This window comes from Phyllopteryx taeniolatus, chromosome 8 (genome assembly GCF_024500385.1).
Source record: "Phyllopteryx taeniolatus isolate TA_2022b chromosome 8, UOR_Ptae_1.2, whole genome shotgun sequence".
Lineage (NCBI taxonomy): Eukaryota > Metazoa > Chordata > Actinopteri > Syngnathiformes > Syngnathidae > Phyllopteryx > Phyllopteryx taeniolatus.
In genome coordinates, this window is record NC_084509.1 from 20,440,398 (window position 1) to 20,467,138 (window position 26,741).

At 40.4% G+C, this 26,741-nt stretch overlaps 1 protein-coding gene across 1 annotated transcript in view; it reads left to right on the forward strand.

Moving 5' to 3' along the window:
* The window catches only part of zgc:153039 (uncharacterized protein LOC767698 homolog), an 85,801-nt gene extending 63,236 nt beyond the window's left edge, over positions 1-22,565 (forward strand). The window contains exons 10-13 of the mRNA XM_061782680.1: positions 7,212-7,404; positions 14,136-14,310; positions 15,326-15,472; positions 18,398-22,565. Of these exons, the coding sequence (XP_061638664.1) occupies positions 7,212-7,404; positions 14,136-14,310; positions 15,326-15,472; positions 18,398-19,341 (1,459 nt within the window). The 3' untranslated portion in view covers positions 19,342-22,565. The remainder of the gene's footprint in view (positions 1-7,211; positions 7,405-14,135; positions 14,311-15,325; positions 15,473-18,397) is intronic.
* The last annotated feature ends 4,176 nt before the right edge of the window (positions 22,566-26,741 follow it).

A 26,741-nucleotide genomic window follows, 5' to 3' on the forward strand; every position in this document is an offset into this window, starting at 1 on the left:
CTTCTTTGGGGATACCTGCCTAACTGTAATTTTTCTTTGTCTCTCTCGCTCTCTTTCTCTCTCTCTCAGCATGAGCGCACCCACTCACACACACACACTCTCAATAAGTTTGTTCAGCAAACAGCTTCTTCATTCAGTCATTTAAGTGAATAAAGCAAATAATGTTTCTATAGGGCCCAATACATGTGTTGTTGGTTTTTGGACACTTGAACAATGAAATGGTGGCAGGTGTGTGTGGACTCCCATATATTATAAATTTTTATTTTATTTGACATTCATGCTCTGATTTAACAAAACTCAAAAAAGTTTCTCTTCCTCTAGTAAATATTTGGACTACTTTTATTTGAGTCATATTATTCTAAAGTAACAGTATTTTTACTTGACTACAATATTTGGCTACTCTACCCACCTTTGATAACAGATTTGCCATATTGAGTAATAGGGACAATATTCACAATATCGCAAAATTAAATGTCCCTCGATATTGTAGTGGTCTTGTCTGGTTATAAATAATGAACTATTGTGCTTAAAATTTTGGGAGTTTTGGGATGCCTCTACGAAACCACGCCGCTTAGCCAGGCTGTTGTGCTCTTCACTTCCTCCTTTGAGTGTAAACGCACCCAATTACGTTGTAAGAGATGCAGAAGCATTGCAAATTGTTAGGCGTAGTACACCTGTCAGAGCGCCATTTCGCAATCGATTCGGCAAGAGGCGCCTTGTTGTTCGTGCCGGCCTCTGTCCCAGAAAATGCAGAACCACGGGCTGGGAGAAGGCTGCTAGTGAACATGCGCTTCACACAACCCGGATCCTGACTCACGGTGGCGGCCAACGGGACACAAACATATTAGCGAGTTGCGATCCACTCAGCAGGGAAAGCCTCCCGACTTGTCAGCTGTTGTGTCACCACTTACAATATGGCTCGTATTTCAAGAAATTCATAAATTGAGTCATTCGTATCTCAAGGCACCACTGTATGAACAAATAAAAATAAAGCAAATAATTTAAAAAAATCTTGCATCACACGGGAAGAAACAAACTTAAGGGAACGAACCTTATTGCAATAATTTTCATATGAAACTGGATTGCACATGTAAATTAGCATGTTATGGAGGAATAGATTGTAAAACCGAGGGCCTATTTAAATGCACATTCAGTACTTTTACTGTTAACTTTTTCAACTACCACCGAAAATTTAAATCATACTTTGATGTATTGTAATGTCAATTCCTTTAATTTAGAAAATTTGTTACCTATAAAAACTGCTGAGCACATAGTGAAAAACATCAGGTCTAGCTACAGCTCTCATGGTATACAGTGGACAATTTTGGCAGTTGAATGATTTGGAAACTGAGAAATCTTGGAAGGATTTGAAAATTGACATCTGGTAACGCTGGCCACCAAGTGCCAACTTTGTGTTCATAAGTTTTTTTCTTATTTTTTAGTCAGCATGGTGTTAGCACATCTGCCTCACAGTTCTGAGGGCCGGGGTTCAAATCCCGGCCTCGCCTGTGTGATATTTCCATGTTCTCCCCGTGCCAGCGTTGGTTTTCTCCGGGTACTCCGGTTTCCTCCCACATCCCAAAAACCTACATGGTAGGTTGATTGAAGACTCTAAATTGCCCGTAGGTGTGAATGTGAGTGCGATTGGTTGTTTGTTTCTGTGTGCCCTGCGATTGACTGGCGACCGGTTCAGGGTGTAGCCCGCCTCTCACCCGAAAATAGCTGGGGTAGGCTCCATCACGCCCGCGACCCTAGTGAGGATAAGCGGGACAGAAAATGGATGGTTGGATGGATTTTTTTAGTTCATATACACCTTCACAGGGGTATTTAGTATAATAAGATAAATATCTATCTGTCCATTCGTAAGGCGGCAACTTAATCCGAATTTGTCCTTAAGTCAAAATGTGCCGTCGCCTATCACTAACATACTGTAATGGAGTAGTCAAGTCCTATTCAGTATTTACCATAGATATTTGTATGAAAAACACTTTAGAAATGAAATGAAAAACGCTAAGTACAGTAGTAACTAAAGAGTGTGGAAAAGGCATCTAAATCCTTTTAAAGATATAGTAACTGATATCATTACTGACACTTAACTTTTAAGAAGAGTCCTGCCCTTTACCCACTGATGTGCCACAGAGGTTCACAACTTCAAACTTTGCTTTTAAGTCTACCCTTTTCTTCATCCTATTGGAGAGGGGGTGTAATAATGATAAAAGCTCACCTTAACCGCCCCCCGAATCCATCTCGTCTTTCTGTTTCATTATCAGCGACAATGATAGCTCTATACAATCACCTCTCTCTCACCCCCTTCACCTGTCTGTGGTTCTCCAGCAGCTGATGTCACTTTGCTGACACCACAAAAGTACCCTAAGAGAATCACTGCCAATCAGGGAATTAAAACATGCGACAAGACTTGGACATTTGCCCAGAATCACATCATAATTATGGTAAATCTAGGACAGAAACTTCAGCCTCGTGTGCACACACACAGTCACGTACCCAGAGAAAGTTAGTGTACCAGACATTACGTCAGTCAACAGAAGATACAAAATGACCTAAACAACATAAGAACTGACAGTTTCAATATCTTCCCCTTAAAATAGCAGATCTGGCAGTCGAGCAATACAAACGAGTATGTTTATTGTATACAGCACATACATAATCTGTTAATGATTACTCAATAGAGATATAATGGTATCTATACCTCACGGTTCGGTTTATATTAATCTCATGGTACGATAATTATTGCGATATCGTGGGAAAGCTAACGGTATTGCCTGAATTTTCACGCTACAGGCGGAGCCAAGAGGCTAACGCGGGGCAACCGAAAAACCTCTTTTTCTTGCTGACCACGTCCTCAATAGGCTTTGGTAGTTTCTGTGCGTTTTCCCACAGGTTTTTGTGAAGAAGACATCTTCAAATCTTATATTACTGTGCAATTCTATCCCTGTTCATTCAATGTTTACATTTTTATACTGTACCTCTAAAACACCATTATTGCTGCAACATTAATCATGCTATGGTTTCAATAACAAAAAAATGTTCATGAATTTAACAGTAAACAATTTTTTTTTTTTCATATGCTTCAAATTTCAAACATTAGAAATAAGATACTGCCTACTAACAGTGATTTATTTTCTTGAGTCTAAAAATTTAAGTCAAATCAGAAATGCAGGAACACTCTTAAAGGCAACCCAGGTTTATAAACAGCCAAGTAACAATAAATAAAATAATTATGGGACTCCTACTTAGTTTCTTTCCCTCCGCTTAGTGATATTGTAAGATTTTTTCTTCTTCTGAGCAGCCTCTGTAATGTTTTCATTTGAAATGTAAACATTTCATTTGAAGAAAGGGAAGAATGTTCGATGATTTATTTTTGTATTGATTGTTGTATTTGTAAGGGGTGCAGCTATTTTCTTATTTCATTTTTTGAGACTAATGGGACTGCCTTTACTGTCAAACTAAATATAAAGTAATAAATGTACACATTATGTATTTGAAACAACCACTTTGCTTCCGCTACATTAAGGCTAACATACAATGGGGAAACTCCATAGGCACACAGGCTAAAAATTAGCATCTATGTGGCGGTGTTACCCTTCTAGCAACGGCTATCTGAACCCAAACAGTACACCAACAAATGTAGACAGATAATATAACAGGACTCCCATGCACATATTCTTTATCCTCTACAAAGAATGACTAATATTACTGCCGTACTGAGAAGCCAAGGGAGGAGCAGAGTCTACAGTACAGTACTTTATATCTTTATGTCTGTCTTATACTGACCCCAGATGGCCAAGGCACGCACAACAGAATGAGCAGCAAACTATGCATTGCAGGATAGTGTCACACTTTTGGGGGTCCACAGTATTATTACATCTTTAACTTTTCGAAAACATTTTTTCACATTAATGGTGGAAAAAGTTTTTAAAATATTTAATTTGGTTGAACTTTTTATATAGCAAAACCTGGCATTTGAGCATTTATGTAGATGATTTTTTTTTTAACATCCACTACGTTATACTGTCAAAAATTGTAAGTCCGAAAATTAGACTCCTATGTATGCTATATCAAGGCAAGTTATGTTTATTACAGAGGCATATTTAGTCAATTCAAAATGCTTCAACCCGAAGTCAACATACAATAGGCAAGAAACAAGAAGTTAGTAGCGACTCCATCAAATATGGAGCAGCCATTCAAGAGAAGGTGAGTTCTTGAGTGGCACGCTTAAACTGTAGTCTAACTGGTAAATTAGGACAAATAGATTAAAGTAAGTGCATTTAATGCGAATGTCTGTAACCCAGACCAGGAAGTCAATGTTGGCAAGGTTCAAACCCCCAGTGGTCAGGTGAGAGAACCCATCCTCACAGAAATAAAATGGAAAAAAATGTCATATCTGTCCATCAACACTGAAATTAAAACAAGAGTTAGTTACAGTTATCCCTCATTATAGAAGTAAAACTCATGACAATATTAGGGTTTTGAATCATATTTAAGTTTTGGTTGCCCTAACCTAACCTACCTGTTCATGTAATTAAAACAGTTACTTTCAAAGGTTGTACATGTGGCATAACCAGACACTCGAGTATGTGGCCTTATGAGTCTAGAAGACACTACACAATAATTGATAAAACATCATAAAGGAAAAAAAAATCAGCCCAATCAATAAAATAATGATTATGTAAGTAAATAATACAGAAAATATTGTGAATATCATTACAGGAATATAGAGTGGGAGGAAAAAGTATGTAAACCCTTTGGAATTTCTTAAATTTCTGCATATATTGGTCATAAAATGTAGTCTGATCATCATTACATCACAAGAGTAAACAGGGTCTGCTTAAACTCATACCACACAAACAATTATGTTTTTATCGAGCATAACATGTAAACATTCACATGACAGGAGGGGATAAAGTAAGTGAACCCTTGGCTTTAATAAGTGGTTTACCCTCCTTTAGGAGAAATACCCTCATCCAAATGTTTCCTGTATTTGCAGATCAGACGTGCACAACGACCAGGATGAATTTTCTGAATAACTCTCGATGTCATGTCACAGCATCTCAATCGGGTTGAGGTCAGGACTTTGGCTGGGACACTCCGTAACATGTATTTTCTTCTTCTGAAGCCATTCTGTTGTTTATTTTGGATCATTGTCCTGTTGCAACACCCATCCTCTTTTGAGCTTCAACTGCTGGAAAGATGATCTCAAGTTCTTCTGCAACATATCTTGTTAATTTTCCCATTTATGATAAGCTGTCCGTGCCCTGATGCGGCAAAGCACACCCATACCATGATGATCGCTCCACCATGCTTCACAGTCGGGATAAGGTTTTGATGTTGGTGTTGCGTTCCTCCCAAATAATTCAACTTTGATTTCATCTGTCCACGCATTCTTCCAGTAGTGCTGTGGAACAAGTTGTCATGGTCTGTGTTTTGGGTTTGGGTTGTGTTTAGTTTTGTTCCATGTTTTCCTGTGTTCCATGTTTGTCGTGTGCTCATTAGGTTGTTGTGTCCACCTGTTCTCGTCTATTTTGTGTCGACCAATCGGCTCTCTCCAGCCACTCGTGTCTTGTCCAGGTGTTCCTCGTTGTCTCGTCAATTTGTTTGTATTTAGTTCCCTGGGTTCTTTCAGTCCTTGTCGGTTCATTGTCGTTGTCACATGTCTTGCCATGTCATAGTCGCCAGTTGTTTTTGTCATAGTCGGCAGTTGTTTTATCATTGTGATTAAATATTATTATTTTGAGATTCCCGCACTCCTGCCTTGCCTCCCTGCTTCCCTGCAATTGGGTCCACCATGTTCTTGCCTTGCGTTCCTCGCCGTCGCCCTAACCATGTTTATGACACAAGTGTTCTTTAGCAAACTTCAAACGTGCAACAATTTTGTTGTTTTTAATTTTAAATTTTTTATTTTTTATTTTTTTAGCAACAGCTTCCTGCTTGGTTTTCTCCCATGAACCGCATTCTTGTTTAATGTTTTACATGTGGTACATTTGTCAGAGATGTTGGCATGTGCCAGTGATTTCTGTAAGTCTTCAGCTCACGTGCTAGGTATTTTTTAAATTTTGTTTATTTAAATTTACCTTCTTGAGCTTTCTGTGGTGTGCTCTTGCAGTTATCTTTACATGACGGCCACTCCATAGAAGAGCAGGAAAAGTGCTGAACTTTCTCCATTTACAGGCAATTTGTCTAACCGTGGACTGATGAACATCAAGACTTCCAGAAATACCTTTTTCAAGTTTTATATGTCATGTATAAGTCAACCATTCTTAACTGTAGGTCTTCTGAGAGGAGGCATGGTACACATCAGGCAATTCTTCATGACAGGAGAAAATGGCTAGAAAATGGCTGACAAAAATAGCTACTGGCAAAGTTGGAACCCACGAGAGTGTAACAAAATTGGCAAGGCAATGGCAACAAGCAATTTACAATTTCTCAGCGTTTTCCTCCTGCGTCTCCCATGCTTAAATACACTGCTGATGACAAATCAACGGCAGCTGCATCACGGGAGACTCCGCCCACCGAACAGCACCCAGGGACTGCAATACAAAGGAAAATGTATCCATCCATCCATCTATGCATTTACTGTACCGCTTATCCTCACTAGGGTCGCGGTCATGCTGGAGCCTATCCCAGCTATCTTTGGGCGAGATGCGGGGCACACCCAGAACTGGTGGCCAGCCAATCACAGACAAAGGAAAAGTCCACACAAGGAAACAAGCAAACAAAACAGGATATGACAGAAATCATATTGTTTGTGTGATATTAGTTGAACCAGATTCTGTTAGTTTAAGCTTGTGATTTAGATGAAGATCAGACCACATTTTATGAGCAATTTATGCAGAAATTCCAAAGGCTTCACACAATTTTTCCTCCCACTGTACTTAAAAAATCAATTATGAAAACAGCTTCAATTACTGGAAACAATCAGTAATTAAGTGTAAAATAATGTATATTTTTTTCTTGTTGTTACTGACTTAATTCTTGATTAATTCTGAAAACAGGTATGTTGATTGAGGAAGAAATATAATATTTAAAGACAAAAAAAATTGAATATCTAAAGAAGCAATGATTTATGAAATGATAATTCTGATTAAACAAAGAAGGATTTTACTTTGTTGTAAAGCACATTGAGTTACCTTATGTATGAAATGCGCTATATAAATAAATTTGCTTTGCTTTGCTTTGCTTTGTTTCCTTCACAGGCCCACTTTTCGTTACTTCACCTGGCATACGTGTGTGTTTGGCATCGTGGGCTGTGCTGTCATGATGTTTCTCATCAACTCAATCTATGCCTCGGCCAGCATCGCTTTCATGTTGCTGCTGCTTCTGCTGATTCACTACCTCAGTCCAACCTCCAGCTGGGGCTACATCAGCCAGGCTCTCATTTTCCACCAGGTTAGAAACACACACCCACACACAGACACATACAAACAGTTACATGCAGCACTGCCTCGTCATTATTACAGCAATTAAAATCAGCCCCCCCCTCAAAAAAAAAAAAAAAATAGAAAAAACGTTCTTGCCAAACAGTCTCTTTAAAATGTTTATTGAGACACCCAGACTATTGCCTCCCCAAGCCAAGTGCATGCAGCAAACAAAAACACACACATCAAATTCGGTCTCTCAAAATCCATACCCATTCATTGTTGTGCAGCCATCTATCACTTTTACATCAGACCTATCTGACAGACACTTCATATTTCTCCCTCAATGAAGTGCTGCACTTGTACAAGCGCACGCATACATAACTTTATATCATACATTTTGCTATGTCCTCTATAGGCGGGCCGGTTGCGCTCAAGGTGAGGGAGCTCTGTTGCCAACAAGGCTTGTTGCCAAGGCGATTCAGGGTGGTTGGGTTGGCGAGCTGTTTGTCAAGAAGCAGAACATTATTACAACCACTCAACTTATTGCACTGTTCTCCCTTCCTCCTCCTCCTTTTCTTTTTCTTCCTTTCACACCGATCCTCCCTTCCTTTCATCTACCTCCGCTATATGAATGCATTCCATTTACCATTTCCTCCTCCTTTCTCTGCTTTTTTCTCTCACACAGGGCAGTTCAGCAATTGAACTGATACTCAGGCACAGCAGTAGAGGCTACATTTGCGTCTACAGCATACAAAAGTCAAAAGATTGTCATGTTTCTTTTGTTGTAAAAATAAATACCAACAATTTCAGAATTTATTTTACAATTTCAATATAAGAAAAAATACCTGTGCTGTTTAGCAAGAAGAAAAGTGAGCTTTTCCTTACTGATGAATGAAAACATTTTCTTACACATCCCCTCCTATATTTGGATATATGGGAGTAAATGGTTGGAGTCAATTACATTCAAGTACATGTTAAATAGTACTCATTAAAACCCTTTACGAAAAAACATTAAATGTGAATATGAAATATTGGGGACATAAAATATTTTATTTAATTCTTATCTTTTTTTTATATAAATGGGATATGCATTTTAAAAAATACTAATGTGTTTGTGTTGATGTATTCAACTTCCCACATCTAACACAGTATATTCTTCTTTAGGCCGCAAACAAGTTAAAACTGAATCATTTCTCGTGTGTATTGTGCACCCATGTATAACACGCAACCCCAAATTTGACCTCAAAATTCTGGAAAACCTTTCTACCTATGTATAATGCATTTTTACAATGCATGATTTTGCTTCTACCCATGTCATCAAAGCATGAAGTATTATATGTGTTTTGTTAGGGTTTTTCTTTCAAAATAATTATTCTGGTTAAGCACTTTAGTTGTAATACTTTTTTTCATTTACCTGCTCTTATTTAGAAATTCACAGTCCTACTTTTATTGAGTAAATTAGAAAACGCACAGTTGTGCTCATATGTTTAATTATCCTGGCTGAATTTGCAAGATGGGTACAATTATTTAAAGAAAACATGACCCGAGTGAAGATAAGCGGTATAGAAAATGGATGAATGAAGGACCAGGCGAAACACATTTAATTTTATTCTAATGGGATTCAAATGAAACGGTCAAACATTTCAGAAAAGCATTATCATTAAACAAAACATAACCATGAAGAACTTAATGATGGTTGTTGTTCGGTCATCAGTCATATTTAAAAAAAAAAATATATATATATTTCACAAATTCTTCCAGGGTATGTAAACTTATGAGCACAACTGTACATATATGCTGTCATACGTACCCCTGTCATATTGGAATGAAAGTGTAGGCTACACCTTTTTTAATTACCACTAGGTGGCGGTGGCATATTAGAGTGAAAGTGTATACCTTTCTCGTAACCAGTGGCAGTGGCATTTTGGAATGAAAGTATACAGATTTTTCATAACCTCTAGATGGCGGCATACATTTATAAAATGTGAACGTTTTTTTTTTTTCCATTTGCCCCTATACCTATGTATAGCGCGCACTATTGACTTTTGATAATTTTTTTGGGGGGGGGGGGAAATGTGCATTATACACGAGAAATTACAGCAGGTTATAACCTAAGTTCCCAGTGTCATCAAAATATTACAAAATACAAAAAAAACTTCACCGAGCAATCAAGTACATGCCTTATCTGAAACTACTACTAATCTGTGATTAAACAAAACTCGTTTCAGTTTACTGTTTACTTTTTGGCTTTGAGAAAGTGTATCAGACAGTGTTGCCCAGCCGTCGCCTGAAAGTGGCAGATCTTCGCCCAGCCTGGCTGCCAAGTAATGGGCAGAGAAACGTGGTGTGGGCGGTTATTATGGAAATTTAAACTCGCTCAAAGACACATTTTCAGAATTAGGCTTTTAATTTTCTGGCCAAGAAGGGGAATGGCAGATAGAAAATTATTTACTTGGTTGTAATATGTCCCCTTTAAGACATGTTCAATCAACAATCAGTTTCACAATATCAACACAATTCCCAACGTTTAAGAAACTAATTGATTGTTTTCATTTAAGTGCACACTTACAGAACTTACTCCTCTTACCCAGAAATTATTTAAATATATTTCTCAAATGAATTGCACATATACCTAATTATGATTTTTCTATCTTGGTCTCCAATTTTTAATTGCAAAAACAGCTAATTACATGGGTGTGTAGATCTGCACAATATGTCAAAATTCCAACAGCACCTGGTATGGCAGAGTGCCAGCTAGATGGCTTTGCAGCAAGGAATGGAGACAGAAGGGCTCACAACAAAAACACACGAGGAGATAACAAGCTGCTGACAACAGTGTTAAGGAAAGACATAGGGACAAAAAAGGCAAACTGACGCTGATGGTATCAAGTAAAGAAATAGATGGAGACATAATATAAGCATAGTGAGAGGATGAGTGATTGAGCAAATGAAGTGATGGATGAGACTGAAAAGACAGAAATGATGATAGCCTGATGAATGGGAAGACAGAAGAAAATGGGAAGATAAAGAAGACAGATGCTTAGATGTGTGGAGGCAGTCGGTCTCCACCTCTGAGACTATTGTTGGTTATTTGTTGATGCAAGCATGCAAACATGTAATTGCAAGTAATCTGAATCTTAAATTGGTCAGCTTTCAGCGAGATTGCTGATACCTGAAACCTTTTTGATCAGTCATTACCCGGAGCACGTTCATTTCGTTTTTAAATCCCAAACTTAATTTGCAATATATTCTTGAAATTTTTTTCTATCTACCCTTTGTTCTCTAAAGTCTACTGTGAAAAGCATTTTAAAGTAAAAATTATTGATTGACTTTCTCACTGTTTAAGAAGTGATGGACAATTGAAACAGCTTCCGCCTGCTTAATCGATGTTATTTCTTTCAAAACGGTTATTTTAATGGGATGCGAGTATGTCTGTGAATAATCTGAAATCAACTGTTTCAATGCTAGTGTTGTAGTGAGTAGAATAATGTTGCCCAGAGAAGTTGCCATGATGTAAGTCTGCATAGATGGAGCTCAACTTCCCATAGCTGAGGCCATGTTTGCTTATTATTACGTAGTTGAGACTGAAATAACAGCTCCTTGAGTGATTGTGTCCAAGTCGTGCAATCCATTTGCATTAGAATTTTCATGACACAATTACGGTAAATGTGTTATAGTTCCTACCAAATTCTAGGCAACTACATAATTTATGGATTGATTGTTATGCCCATCTCTACCACTATCCCACATTGGGAATGTAATGAAATAACTGAGTTTTTCCCCCCTACATGAACTATATTAAATTTGCGTTTGGCATGCATTATAACATCCAGTACTTCCATCCATCCATCCATTTTCTGAGCCGCTTCTCCTCACTAGGGTCGCGGGCGTGCTGGAGCCTATCCCAGCTATCATCGGGCAGGAGGCGGGGTACACCCTGAACTGGTTGCCAGCCAATTGCAGGGCACGTACAAACAAACAACCATTCGCACTCACATTCACACCTACGGGCAATTTAGAGTCTCCAAATCATGCATGTTTTTGGGATGTGGGAGGAAACCGGAGTGCCCGGAGAAAACCCACGCAGGCACGGGGAGATCATGCAAACTCCACACAGGCGGGGCCGGGGATTGAACCTGGGTCCTCAGAACTGTGAGGCTGACGCTCTAACCAGTCGGCCACCGTGCCGCTCATCCAGTACTTATACATTGAAAATACTTTGTAATAGCCCTCACTCAAGACCCAATCCATTAGCTTCCTGATAGCCAAAAAGGGCAGCACTCCATAAAAGAAATGCTCCAAGGAAAGTAGAAAGTTCATAAAGCAATTGGACAGGGTGGTATTTGCCTTCATACGCAGTGTCAAGGTGTTCTTTTGCAAGACAATCTGCAATTGCTCCTTTTGAGCAGGTGATTATACCTTGGCTTATGACTGTGAGCATGAACTTAAATTTTCCTGCTGCTGTCTTGGCCAGAACACACCAGAGAGAGAGAGTTTTCATCGCAGCGAAGTTGAAGAAATTGATAAACATTTACATACATATGTATAAATTCAATTATTGTGATTTAATGTTTACATGCATATGAAAATAAAAATATAAAATGCAAAATTTCAATTTGTTCCGGTAACTGCTGAAACTGAAAATTAAAGTGGACCCAACATAATTATTCAGTCTTGTTAGGTTGGGTAAATACTTTATTCAGTCAAAGGAAACTAAAAAATTGTAGTTAGTACTCTTGCACAGAGCCAAATGTTAACCACTACTCAAAGCCCCAATTTAAAATTCCCCAAACAACATTGGTATCCGGGGACTGAATAAACTCCTTGACTGAGGGGATCTTGATTAAGGAACCGCGAACTCCCCAAACTGTTCCTCAAGCATGAGAAAGCTGTCCACTGCTCATATTTATATATATATAAATAAACAAGTATTGAACACGTCACCGTTTTTCTCACTAAATATGTTTCCAAAGGTGCTATTGACATGAACATTTCACCAGATGTTGGGAATGACCCAAGGAATCCATACATACAAAGAAAGTAGAACAAATAAGCTCAGAAAATAAGTTGTGTGTAACAATGGGAAATGACACAGGGAAAAGGTATTGAACACGCCAACTGGCATTTATTTAGTACTTTGTACAAAAGCCTTTGTTTGCAATGACAGCCTTAAGACGCCTCCTGTATGGAGAAACTAGTCGCATGCATTGGTGTGGTGTGATTTTGGACCATTGCTCCACACAAGCAGTCCTCAAGTCTTGAAGGTTCCGTGGGCTTCTTTTATGGACCTTGAGTTTCAGTTATTTCCATAGATTTTCAATTGGATTCAAGACAAGTGATTGGCTGGCTGCCATCCAAGCAATGTCTTTTGCTAAAGTTGTATATCAAGCAAGAAAGGGAAAGAATTCCACCTTTAAAACTTCAGCAATTAGTGTCCTCACTTCCTAAGCGCTTATTGAGTGTTGTAAAAAGGAAAGGTTTTGAAACACAGTGGTAAATATGCCCCTGTCACAGCTTTTTTGAACATTTTGCAGGCATCAAATTAAAAATGTGGGAATATTTGCAAAAAACAATGTTTATCAGTTTGAACATCAAATATTTGTAGCATATTCAATTAAATATAGGTTGAAAAGGATTTGCAAATCATTGTACACAGTTTTTATTGACATTTTACACAATGTCCGAACTTCATTGTAATTGGGGTTTGGAAATACTATACAGTTGAATACTATTGTAAAACACACTTTATTTTCTGTATCTACAGTGGATCTCGCGGGGGATAGGAATCAGGCTGCGCCGCGAATCGTGAAAATCCCCGGATAATTGACGCTGATTATAATTGCATTGGATTTTTTTTTTTTTACCAAAAAACTCTTAAATCAGTGGGGATAAAACACCAATAAGCGTTTTTGGAGTTGCTTCCCCCTGCCAAAAAAACAAACTAAATGTTTTGGGGGTTTTTATTAATAGGAAAAAACAGGCAAAAAAACTGGAAAACTGTGCGGACAGGTGAATCCGCAGGTGCCGAACCGGAAGTATGCGGGGGTCCACTGTACTTTATTGGTACGCCTTGATGGGGGTCTTACTATATGCCAGGATAAGTGTATTTTTGTTGTGAAAGCTCATGTGATAGGACGTGGCATTTTTGAGTGGCAGTTACATCTGCAACATTGCAACGTCAGTCACCTGCGATTCAAATTTTTATTTGCGGGAAAACTGATGGCGGTCACTCATGAAAAGTAGTTGCAGAACCCGGCCGGCACACTGCATGATGTTTCATGCCCAGTTTCAGGTTTCTTAGGTCATTTAGGTATGGTGTTTTGACTAGTACTGTATGTGTGTGAGCTTGTATGTTTTATGTTATTACAAATTCTTTTCACCTTATGTGTGTGCTTGCGAGTGAGTGAGTTCGTTCAGTCGGCCGTGCTTGATGTCAGTCTCAGGATGCTAGGGCGACCAAAGAGCCACCAATATGGAATAACCCCTGCAGGTCTTCACATTCATCTTTTTAGACTTATTGTATATCAAAGGAATGTACTTAATGATGGACACAATTCGTCAATCTCTATACCATATTTTGAGTGAGAGAATGTAATGAATATCTATCAGATAAGCAACTGTAGAACCATTCCCAACTGTGACCTAGAATGTAGAATGAAGTGGCCAGTAAGCGTAGTGAGACGTTTCAAATGTAACTTCTCATTCAACTTTGGGGTATTTTATATTATTATTATTGTTTATTTTCCTTGTTACTTCTAGGTACGCAAGTATTTGCTGATGCTGGATGTGAGAAAGGATCATGTCAAATTCTGGAGGCCTCAAGTCCTGCTGATGGTCTCCAACCCTCGCAGCAGTGTAGGCCTCATCACCTTCATCAACGATATTAAAAAGAGTGGACTCTACGTGCTGGGGCATGTCCAACTTGGAGATCTCAGTAAGAACACTGATATGGGTCACTATTCCATTTTGGCTTGATAAAATGTAATTGTCAGGAGCCTCTGCGAAGCTCTGCAAATTTAGTAGAAAATCAAATTCGACAAACACTTTGTTACATTTATTCAACATTTTTATGCAACGATAAAGCGGCACCCTCGAAAAAGTAATTCCCAAACATACTCCACAAACATGGCAGAGACGCTGCGGTGAAAAGCCTCTACTGTGCTGTGAACACACTTGCCACGGTTACTTGCCGTTCATGGATAAATGGGTATATTGTCTGTGTGCATTTGACACAGTACTTTATGTATTGGTTTTTAGTTTTAGGCGTGCCGCACACTGTGGCATGGAGTCGAACCCGATTGGACCGGACCATCCCATAAAAATAAGAGTTGCAGACGAAACCCCTGTACATTCAGCGATTGGATATACAGTATGGACGCCCTGAACAGCGAGCCTGTATAGGCGTTTGATGATGTATATACAGTACAATTTATCGCATTTCTTACACTATAAAAAAGATAGAATCATAGTTAAGGCACAAGTGAGTTGCTAAAGAGAGTCATCAGGAATTAAAGTAAGCGTGTGGATGTTTTAAAAGAGGCTTTGCGGACTCCATTCATTTGAACGTACCTAGCGAGGTATGTATGGCGCGTGTACATATTGGTCACAAGCTTAACTTTTTCATCCGGGACACAGGGCTGACCCTGAATGAATAGTTCATAATCAAAATCGCCTGAGTGTCGCCTGAGCACAATAGAGAGGAATTATAGTTCCATTAGCAGATGAAGAACCCTTCTCTAATTTGAGCAGGCACTCTGTGTTGAGATAAATGAGGCAGTGATTCACACACACGGAAGAGGATTATGATGTAAAGTATATGTGCCCGGATTATTTTAAGGCCATTTGTGCTCTGTAGCTTTTAGGTGCTTCGTGTGCATTATGCTCTGATGATAGTGTATGTTGAGCTTTTTGACTGACGTATGTTTGTCTTCCCCTAACCACACACACAGACACATTACCCTCTGACCCTCTACAATCCCAGTATGCCTCTTGGCTGTCCCTGGTGGACCATCTCAATATCAAGGCCTTTGTCAACCTGACACTGGCTGATTCAGTGCGCCATGGAATCCAACACCTTCTGTTCATCTCTGGACTAGGTCAGTGTCGCCATCAATACAAATCCAACTTTTCTTTAGGTATGCACTCTGCTTATACACTTACCAAGTACACTTGAACATCTAATGAAATCCAATAGGACAATTTACCATGATGGTATGCGTTCTTTCTGGTGGCAAAAGCTAAAGTATTTGCCAATGGCACCACTAGTAAACAAACCCTTCCATGTCATTTGACCGAGGCAGAGCGATTGACAAAACAGGTTAAATGGCTTGAATGAATGATTTTCTTCTTGCACGTTTGTATGGGAAGTCTTCTTTTCTACCACCGTAGTATAAAATGTGTGACGTCAGTCAAAAAGATGATGTTTATAGCCGAAAAAAAACATCTTTAAAATTCAGTAATACAGTAGTTAAAATGATCATTGACGGACTGGCTAGTTAATTCAGGGGAAAGCAATAAATTAAATGCCTTGAATTTGTTCGTCGTAGATGTAGCCTAAAGGCAGGCATATTACCATAATTTGTAAATGAGTTTAGCCTCCCATTAAGTAGTTTTTTAAGTGATTTATTTATTCATTCATTCATTCATTAATGGATGTATTTATTTTAAAATGGACAATGCACATTAATGAACACCAGTGCAATGATTGTAGCCATTTGCTAAAATCATTTGAGTTCATTTTTTTCATCATTAATGTACACACAGCACCTCATATTGACAGAAAAAAATTGAATTGTTGAAATGTTTGCAGATTTATTAAAATAGAAAAACTGAAATTTCACACAAGCATTCAGACCCTTTGCTGCGAAACTCATATTTAACTCGGGTGCTGTCCATTTCTTCTGATTATCCGTGATATGGTTCTACACCTTCAATGGAGTCCAGCTGTGTTTGATTATACTGATTAGACTTGATTAGGAAAGCCACACACCTGTCTATATAAGACCTTACAGCTCACAGTGCATGTCAGAGCAAATGAGAATCATGAGGTCAAAGGAACTGCCTGAAGAGCTCAGAGACGGAATTGTGGCAAGGCACAGATCTGGCCAAGGTTACAAAAATATTTCTGCTGCACTTAATGTTCCTAAGACCACAGTGGCCTCCATAATCCTTAAATGGAAGACGTTTGGGACGACCAGAAGCCTTCCTAGAGCTGGCCATCCGGCAAAACTGAGCAATCGGGGGAGAAGAGCCTTGGTGAGACAGGTAAAGAAAAACCCAAAGATCACTGTGGCTGAGCTCCAGAGATGCAGTTGGGAGATGGGAGAAAGTTCTAGAAAGTCCACCATCACTGCAGCCCCCCACTATTCGGGGCTTTATGGCAGAATGGCCCGACAAAAGCCTCTCCTCAGTGCAAGACATGTGAAAGCCTGCATGGAGTTTGCTAAAAAAACACCTGAAGCACTCCAAGATGGTGAGAAATAAGATTCTCTGGTCTGATGAGACCAAGATAGAACTTTTTGGCCTTAATTCTAAGCGGTACGTGTGGAGAAAACCAGGCACTGTTCATCACCTGTCCAATTCAGTCCCGACAGTGAATCATGGTGGTGGCAGCCTCATGCTGTGGGGGTGTTTTTCAGCTGCAGTGACAGGACGACTGGTTGCAATCGAAGGAAAGATAAATGTGGCCAAGTACAGGGATATCCTGGACGAAAACCTCCAGAGTGCTCAGGACCTCAGATTGGGCCGAAGGTTCACCTTCCAACAAGACAATGACCCTAAGCACACAGTTAAAATAACAAAGGAGTGGCTTCAGAACAACTCCATGACTGTTCTTGAATGGCCCACCCAGAGCCCTGACTTAAACCCAATTGTGCATCTCTGGAAAGACCTGAAAATGGCTGTCCACCAACATTCACCATCCAACCTGACAGAACTGTAGAGGATCTGCAACGAGGAATGGCAGAGGATCCCCAAATCCAGGTGTGAAAAACTTGTTGCATCATTCCCAAAAAGACTCATGGCTGTATTAGGTCAAAAGGGTGCTTCAACTACCGTAAATACTCAGCAAAGGGTCTGAATACTGTGTGATATTTCAATTTTTCTTTTTTGATAAATCTGTAAAAATGTCAACAATTCCGTTTTTTTTTTGTGCTGTGTGTACATTAATGAGAAAAAAAAATATTTTAAATGATTTTAGCAAATGGCTGCAATATAACAAAGAGTGAAAAATTTAAGGGGGTCTGAATACTTTCCGTGCCCACTGTCGTTTGACTTGTCATTTAGTGGCACATTTGTGTGCCGTGAGCGCTCTTCAGGTGTGCTGTGGAAAATTATCAAATTTTACTTAATTGGTCCAAAAATTATAGTTACAATAAATAATGTATCGTTCATCTATTTACGCCAGTGAGGCATAGTGACAGACAGAACAAATGAATGCGCTTCTATTAGATGGCAGGAAGTACATTCCTGCAATTAATGCAGTAATTAATGTATCCACTTTTTGTGACATTTTTGTCTGCTGGTGTGCCGTGAGATTTTTCAATTGTAAAATATGTGCCTTGGCTCCATAAAGGTTGGAAATCACTGATTTAGGCTATTGTAGATCAATCTGGTCATTTTTCCTGTTATCCAGTTGAGAAGGCTATGATCGCTTGACGTTGACTTTTCTGTTGCTCGGATTAATGACACAGACATTGCTCTTTTGACGGTGAAATAGATAGACAGTGCGCTGTAGTCTACTTGGTTAAGCATTCACTCAAACTTGACTAGCTGTGATGATGAAATCAGGACTCCTAAAAAAACAAGTAACCACTATTGCTACTCCCTCACCAGGCAGTCTGGCTATCTTCTCTGTAGAGATATCCACTCACCTTATCTTCCTCACCCACAGGTTCTGCTGGGTTTATTTTGATATTTTTGGGATATTCCTAAACACAAGTTTTTATCATCACAGGATTTTTTTTATATTGAAACAAATCATCTTGTCTAACTGACTTATTTATTTCATCTCTACATTCCAGGTGGAATGCGTCCCAACACCCTCGTCCTGGGTTTTTATGATGACAGCCTCCCAAAGGACAGCCTCTCTAAAAATCAGTCCACAGATTTTTCATGCCCCTCTCAAGATCTTGAGCAGCGCCCAAAACCGTTCCATTTTGCTTCCCTTCGGTGCAGTAGCAGGGATGCAAATGATGACGTACATGATGGGAAGGTTTTGGGGCCCCGGGAGTATGTAGCGATCATTGCAGATGCCATGAAAATGTCGAAGAATGTGGTTTTGGCCCGTTATTTTAACAGTTTTGACCGAGCACAGGCTCTTTCAGCGGCCTCCTTCTCTCCAGGGAACGGTTTTGTGTATGTCGACGTCTGGCCAGTCAACCTTCTGCGTCCAGACAGCACAAATTACGTGGATACTTGCTCGCTGTTCTTGCTGCAGCTAGCTTGCATCCTCAATATGGTGCGAGCCTGGCGCAAAGCTACATTGCGTCTCTTCCTTTGCGTGGAGGAGGGACGGAGTGTGAGAGGCTTAGAAGAGAAGCTTGGACAGCTGCTAAAAGAGCTAAGAATTAAAGCTCAAATCTACCCTGTGGCCTGGGACCAGCAAGTGGCGCTACACTGGCAGCGCCAAGGTGAATGGGACAAGAGGCAATCCTCACATTCCCCTGATACCATCAAGGAAGAGAAGAAACTGGGAAAAGACGAGGAGGAGAATGAAGATGATTACGCCAACAGCTTCCCGAGCAACACTACGCGGTTGTCTGATGACTACCTGTCAGCCGTCAATCAGCTGATTCTAGACCAGGCCCGGCCTCCACCTGCTGTGCGCTTCCTGTACTTGCCGCACCCACCGGCTGACACTCGTCGCTACAAATCTTACTTGCACCAGCTGGAGCTGCTGACTCACGGCCTGGGCCCCACTTTGCTCATTCACGGTGTGACGCCTGTCATCACCACTGATATTTGAACACTCCCCTCTATGCTTTGTGTGTTCTTGATGCCTGCTGAAACTGTTGTCTGATGCTGACTTTTCACTCGACTAGACTGGACAAACCATTCTTGAAATCCGACCAAAAACTGAACATCTCAATATGGACCAAACCGTATTTTATGGTTTTTGACTGAACACTGCGACAGCCGGTGAGAGACTGTGGATAAGCCAGATGTGGCCCATGGTCCGTACTATTCCCAGGTCTGTAATAGGATATAGTATTCATAATTTTTTTAAAAATAAAGTTAAAAAGTATTGATAATAATTTTCAATAGGCATGTGAAGGATGACACGAAAACACTATAATAAGTATATTTAAAATAAACAGTGGAGAAACAATGGGTATGTATCATGAATATGTAACCTGGCCAACCAGTATGAAATGAGCCAAGAGAAGTTACATGGGGATATATCCTCTCATCAAGATGGGCAACCCACACCTTTTCCCTCAAAACATTCCATCCCTCACTAGTGAGAGGTTTCCCCTGGCCGATACAGTCTGAGCTGAATTTGAAGTGTCCTCTGGCTTCCCTTGGCCTGTTTTTTTTTTTTTTAACTATTTATTTTTTTCATTTTTTGAGAGGGGTAGAGATGGGTTGCCCCTAAATTTTCTTAAAATGATCATTCCATATGCCTTCAGATCAAAAAGTGTTGAGCATGTTAGCGATCTAACGTGTGGAACTAGTCCAGCCTGAAAATGAAGTCTGGCTCTTAATTTTCATAGCAGGTACACTCAAGATAGCTGCTTTCCATTTTATATGCATGGGAATTATTTTATTTTTTTTGCAGTTTTGTCCAGCAAACTGCACAGCTCACAATGTTTACAACTTTTGTGATTCTCTTCGTAAGTTTTAGAATTAGTTTCCTTCATTAGTACTGCCCGATCAGTTTGAATAATTATGTGTCAAAATAAAATGCAATATAATTATTTGCCTTTTACCACAGTTTTATCTCTGCAGTGTCATCACCGAGCAGCTCTTACTGAAGCACTATTTCTGAGATAATATTCAGTCTCTTTGTTAGCCAGTGGGCGGCACGGTGACTGGTTAGAGCGTCTGCCTCACAGTTCTGAGGACCGGGGTTCAATCCCCAGCTCCGCCTGTGTGGAGTTTGCATGTTCTCCCCGTTCCTGCGTGGGTTTTCTCCGAGCACTCTGTTTTCCTCCCACATCCCAAAAACATGCATTGTAGGTTAATTGAAGTCTCTAAATTGCCCCTTGGTGTGAATGTGAGTGCAAATGGTTGTTTGTTTGTGTGCCCTGCAATTGGCTGGCAACCAGTTCAGGGTGGACCCCGCCTCCTGCCCAAAGATAGCTGGGATAGGCTCCAGCACGCCCGCAACCCTTGTGAGGAGAAGTGGCTTGGAAAATGGATGGATGGATGGATGTTAGCCAGTGTTAGCCATAAAAACACTGCAAATTAAACGTAATTTATGTTTAATCAGTTGATCCTAAAATTCTTCATTGCATTGAATTGATATGCTTAATTGGGTGTTGACATATGAGTTGAGGTATTTGGAGTACTTGGGGGCCATTTGGATCCTTTTGATTTCCATCGGTACGTCTCAACACTCCTCAGTATACAAATATGTTATACAACCCCAATTCCAATGAAGTTGGGATGTTGTGTTAAACAAATAAAAAGAGAATACAATGATTTGCAAATCGTGTTCGACCTATATTTAATTGAATACACTACAAAGACAAGATATTTAATGTTCAAACTGATAAACTTGATTGTTTTTAGCAAATAATCATTAACTTAGAATTTTATGGCTGCAACACATTCCAAAAAAGCTGGGACAGTGTCATGTTTACCACTGTGTTACATCACCTTTTCTCTTAACAACATTCAATAAACGTTTGGGAACTGAGGACACTAATTGTTGAAGCTTTGTAGTTGGAATTCTTTCCCATTCTTGCTTGATGTACAGCTTCAGCTGTTCAACAGTCCGGGGTCTCCGTTGTCGTATTTTCGCTTCATAATGCCCCACACATTTTCAATGGGAGACAGGTCTGGACTGCAGGCAGGCCAGTCTAGTACCTGCACTCTTTTACTACAAAGCCACGCTGTTGTAACACGTGCAGAATGTGGTTAGGCATTGTCTTGCTGAAATAAGCAGGGGTGTCCATGAAAAAGACGTTGCTTGGATGGCAGCATATGTTTCTCCAAAACCTGTATGCACCTTTCAGCATTAATGGTGCCTTCACAGATGTGTAAGTTACCCAGGCCCTTGGCACTAACACAGCCCCATACCATCACAGATGCTGGCTTTTGAACTTTGCGTCCATAACAGTCCGGATGGTTCTTTTCCTCTTTGGTCGGGAGGACACGACGTCCACAATTTCCAAAAACAATTTGAAATGTGGACTCGTCGGACCACAGAACACTTTTCCACTTTTCACCAGTCCATCTTAGATGAGCTCGGGCCCAGAGAAGCCGGCAGCGTTTCTGGGTGTTGTTGATAAATTTCTTTTGCTTTGCATAGTAAAGTTTCAAGTTACACTTACGGATATAGCGCCGAACTGTATTTGCTGACATTGGTTTTCTGAAGTGTTCCTGAGCCCATGTGGTGATATCCTTTTCACATTGATGTCGGTTTTTGATGCAGTGCCGCCTGAGGGATCGAAGGTCACGGGCATTCAATGTTGGTTTTTGGACTTGCTGCTTAGATGCAGTGATTTCTCAAGATTCTCTGAACCTTTTGATGATATTATGAACCCTAGATGATGAAATCCCTAAATTCCTTGCAATTGTACGTTGAGGAACATGGTCCTTAAACTGTTCGACTATTTTCTCATGCACTTGTTCACAAAGAGCTGAACCTCGCCCCATCTTTGCTTGTGAATGAATTTATACACAGTCATGGAACCCACCTGTTCCCAATTAGCCTGTTCACCTGTGGGATGTTCCAAACAGTTGTTTGATGAGCATTCCTCAACTTTCTCAGTCTTTTTTGCCACGTGTCCCAGCTTTTTTGGAACGTGTTGCAGCCATAAAAATCTTAAGTTAATGATTATTTGCAACGTGCCAACTTCATTGGAATTGGGGTCGTACATTTCTTGATGTAACTGTACATGATGGTTCATGCTTATTTGTGAATGTATTTAAACAAGTGGTATGATCAATGCAAATTTCTTGTTGAAAGGGTGCTCAAAGAAATGCAAAGTAAGCTGAATAATAAACACTTATTACGTCTCATTCCTTTCTTGCTTTATGGCGTTTACAAAAAATGACACCATTATCACTCAAAATTAAGCCCACTGCTAATAGCTTTCTTCAAAATTGACACTTAGGCATGAACAAGTTTCTTAAAATGTCTTACTTTGTATTAAAATCAAGCAATGGACACAAATAAATGCTTAAATCAAATCTGGCAAACCCTGGGCAGCATTAACTTCTCAACTAGGGACAACTGTTTGTTTTGACTGTAGTTTATTGTAATAACCCACAATGTCTGGACTTGACAAATTGTCTTATAGTGTGAACATAAAAAACGAATACATCCCAGTCGGCAAACATACGTCACACTGACAGTCGGCCCGTCATCAAAAGTTACATCACCCTGATGTTGCAGGGAGAGTGTTTCCTCATTGGCAATATGTTGCCGAGACGTTAGGGTTGGGCATCGAGAATGGAGAACCAATTGAACCCGGGACTAACATTCCAGTCCTGCCAGAATCGTTCAAATAAAAAAAAATTGGTTCCCAGTTTCTAAGAAAATGGGGAAAACCCACGAAGAAGAACACGCACAAAGACATGCTTGTGCCCAACGGTAGCGGCGAACAAAAGTGTGTCTTAACTGTCCATCCATCCATTTTCTGAGCCGCTTCTCCTCACTAGGGTCGCGGGCGTGCTGGAGCCTATCCCAGCTGTCATCGGGCAGGAGGCGGGGTATACCCTGAACTGGTTGCCAGCCAATCGCAGGGCACATAGGAACAAACAACCATTCGCACTCACAGTCATGCCTACGGGCAATTTAGAGTCTCCAATTCATGCATGTTTTTGGGATGTGGGAGGAAACCGGAGTACCCGGAGAAAACCCACGCAGGCACGGGGAGAACATGCAAACGCCACACAGGCGGGGCCGGGGATTGAACCCGGGTCCTCAGAACTGTGAGGCTGACGCTCTAACCAGTCGGCCACCGTGCCGCCGTGTCTTAACTGTGTTAAAAAAAAAAAGACCAGTCACCTCAGTGCAACACTTGGAATAAGATTATATTGTGCAAAGGAGGCTTTCACAATGTCTATAAATCTGATGCGCTCCTTGCTGCTCCAAGCCTCAGACTACACCGCGCGGAACTTAAGTCAAGTCAATTGGGTGAGTGAAACAAGAAAATACGGCAATACCAACATTGAGTCAACTAACAAGTTAAAGGGTGGGTTGCACTGTTGCACTGATGGTTTTTAGCGTTTATTTTAGTCTTCTAACCAACATAACAGCTGATGACGGGCACAAAAATAAAATATAAATTACCATACTGGAATGAAAGTCGATACAGTCGCATTACAAGCTTAACATTGAGCCAAAACTACACTAAAAATCAAACTAGCAACTTTACATCACAATGAATTCGGACAAAATTGATAAAAACGTCTCACAGTATCACAAACACTAACTGTCTCATCGGTGGGTAGGCAAAGGAATCAACATTTTACAGAACATTTGGTTCCATTCATGACTCTTTTTCTTGGGGTGTCATGTGAAGTTATTTTTCGTGCCAAAATGCTAAGTTCCGGTGCATACGCGTCAAAATAAAAGGCTAAAAGCTTAAAACAGCATGTCAAGTTAAAACTTGCACATATAAACCATTTGACGTGATAAAACAGTCGCAAATAACTGTTTTAACAATGCTATATTTAACTTTTAGCTGAAACAATAATTAATGAATATTAAGTCAATTGGGTTAGTTACACACACATTGCCTTTTAGTTCATATGTTTGATATTGATACTGGTTATAAAGAACCCAGAGTCAAATGTTCATTTTAGTTTATGCTGTGGGCTGCTAAAAAAATTGATGTTCATAATTTGGACATCCTTTATTTAAAGCCTGCAAACCTTTTTGACCCAGCCCCCTAAAAGAATCGGAATTGAGAATTGTTTGGAACCAGAATCGAAATGAAGAACTGGAATACAGGACCGCAATCACTCAAATTCAAACGATGCCCAATTGTCGTTATGAAGTCTGGACCAGTTCTAACTTTGCCTCTGTGTCTGGGTACGTACAGAAATTCAGTCCGACGCTCTCACCATGCATCAGATTTGGGTACTCAGAGAGAGAGAGTGCGCTCCATTTTCGATACATTTACGAATGAACATGCTGGCCATTGGCAGGGATAAGTCAGTGCCTCCACCATATTGAATGTGTCAGTTCTGCCTGTACCGAATGAAGCACTCCAGCAACGCCCCGAGTTTCCAAACGTTCCGGGTCACAGAGAGCGCGCCCGGAGTGAACTTCCCAACATACCCTCTGTTGATCCTGTCGGGGCTGCAAATTCAGAAGCAGCAGGTGAGACTTAACACAAGGCCGGCCCTAATTTATGTTCTCCTTTGCCTTTATGACTGCATCAGTGAACAATAAACAGAACTACTGCATTTGAACCAGAGTGGCTCAAAAAGCCTCAGTTTAAGTCATGGCTGTACAGTGGGTACGGAAAGTATTCATCCATCCATCCATTTTCTGAGCCGCTTCTCCTCACTAGAGTCGCGGGCGTGCTGGAGCCTATCCCAGCTATCATCGGGCAGGAGGCGGGGTACACCCTGAACTGGTTGGGGAAGTATTCAGACCCCTTTAAAATTTTCACTCTTTGTTATATTGCAGCTATTTGCTAAAATCATTTAAGTTCTTTATTAATGTAAACACAGCACCCCATATTGACAGAAAAAAACAGAATTGTTGAAATGTTTGCAGATTTATTAAAAAAAGAAAAACTGATATATCACACAGCCATAAGTATTCAGATCCTTTGCTCAGTATTTAGTAGAAGCAACCTTTTCAGCTAATACAGCCATGAGTCTTTTTGGGTTTTTCACACCTGGATTTGGAGATCCTGTGCCATTCCTCCTTGCAGATCCTGTACCGTTCTGTCAGGTTGGATGGTGAATGTTGGTGGGCAGCCATTTTCAGGTCTCTCCAGACATGCTCAATTGGGTTTAAGTCAGGGCTCTGGCTGGGTCATTCAAGACCAGTCATGGAGTTGTTCTGAAGACACTCCTTCGTTATTTTCTTCTGTGTGCTTAGGGTCATTGTCTTGTTGGAAGGTAAATGTTCGGCCCAGTCTGAGGTCTTGTGCACTGGAGAAGGTTTTCGTCTAGGATATCCCTATACTTGGCCATATTCATCTTTCCTTCGATTGCAGCCAGTCTTCCTGGCCCTGCAGCTGAAAAACACCCCCACAGCGTGATGCTGCCACCACCATGTTTCACTCTTGGGTCTATATTGGACAGGTGATGAGCAGTGCCTGGTTTTCTCCGCACATGCCACTTAGAATTAAAGCCAAAAAGCTCTATCTTGAACTTGAAGGTCTCGACGGTTGACACAAGGCAGCTGGACAGCGTGAGGGGCGAAAGATGCCTCCTGAAGTCCACGATAATCTCTACAGTCTTAAGCGTCTTCAGCTCCAGGTTGTGTCGGCCGCACCACAGCTCCAGCCGCTCCACTTCCTGTCGATATGCAGACTCGTCACCGTCCTTCATGAGGCCGATGACAGTGGTGTCATCTGCAAACTTCAGGAGTTTATTCAGCAAGCAGCAGCCAATAGCGAACTTGCAACTAGTTTGTCAACACATTGAAATGAATAGGGGAGGAGTCACTAAATAGAATCCAACTTTCGGGTACCATAAAATGTAAACACGTAAAACATACACGCAGCTACTATTAATTACAGGGAAACGAAAACAACTACGATTAATGTTAAAACACAAAGAGCTTCAACTACTGTATTAACAAAAAGCTGCTAAGCGTACTTGGAAGTCCAGCGTGGACTCTTCCCAACACTACAATACTTTTCAGATGCACTGTATGCATGTAATATCTGTCATAAACAAATGGAGGTTGTCCAGTGGGATATATTTTGCTTTTCAACAAGCATGCATTTGTTATCATTGTAAAGAGGTGATGGATGGATATGCAGTAGTGTAGAGGATACACCAAAGATGTGTGTGTGTGTCAAAATCAAAGGTAGACAACATCCAGGCTCAGTGTGTTTGCCTCCAGGCAAAGCATTTTTAGCCCTGTCACGTCCACAACCCTGATCAGAGGAAACGTGTCACTCCCTCCATGCATCATAGCCTTAAAACCCCAGCAAAAGGATTCACACGCTCACTTATCACTTCACTTTTAATTTCAACCCTACTTTCCATTTCATCTGCCTC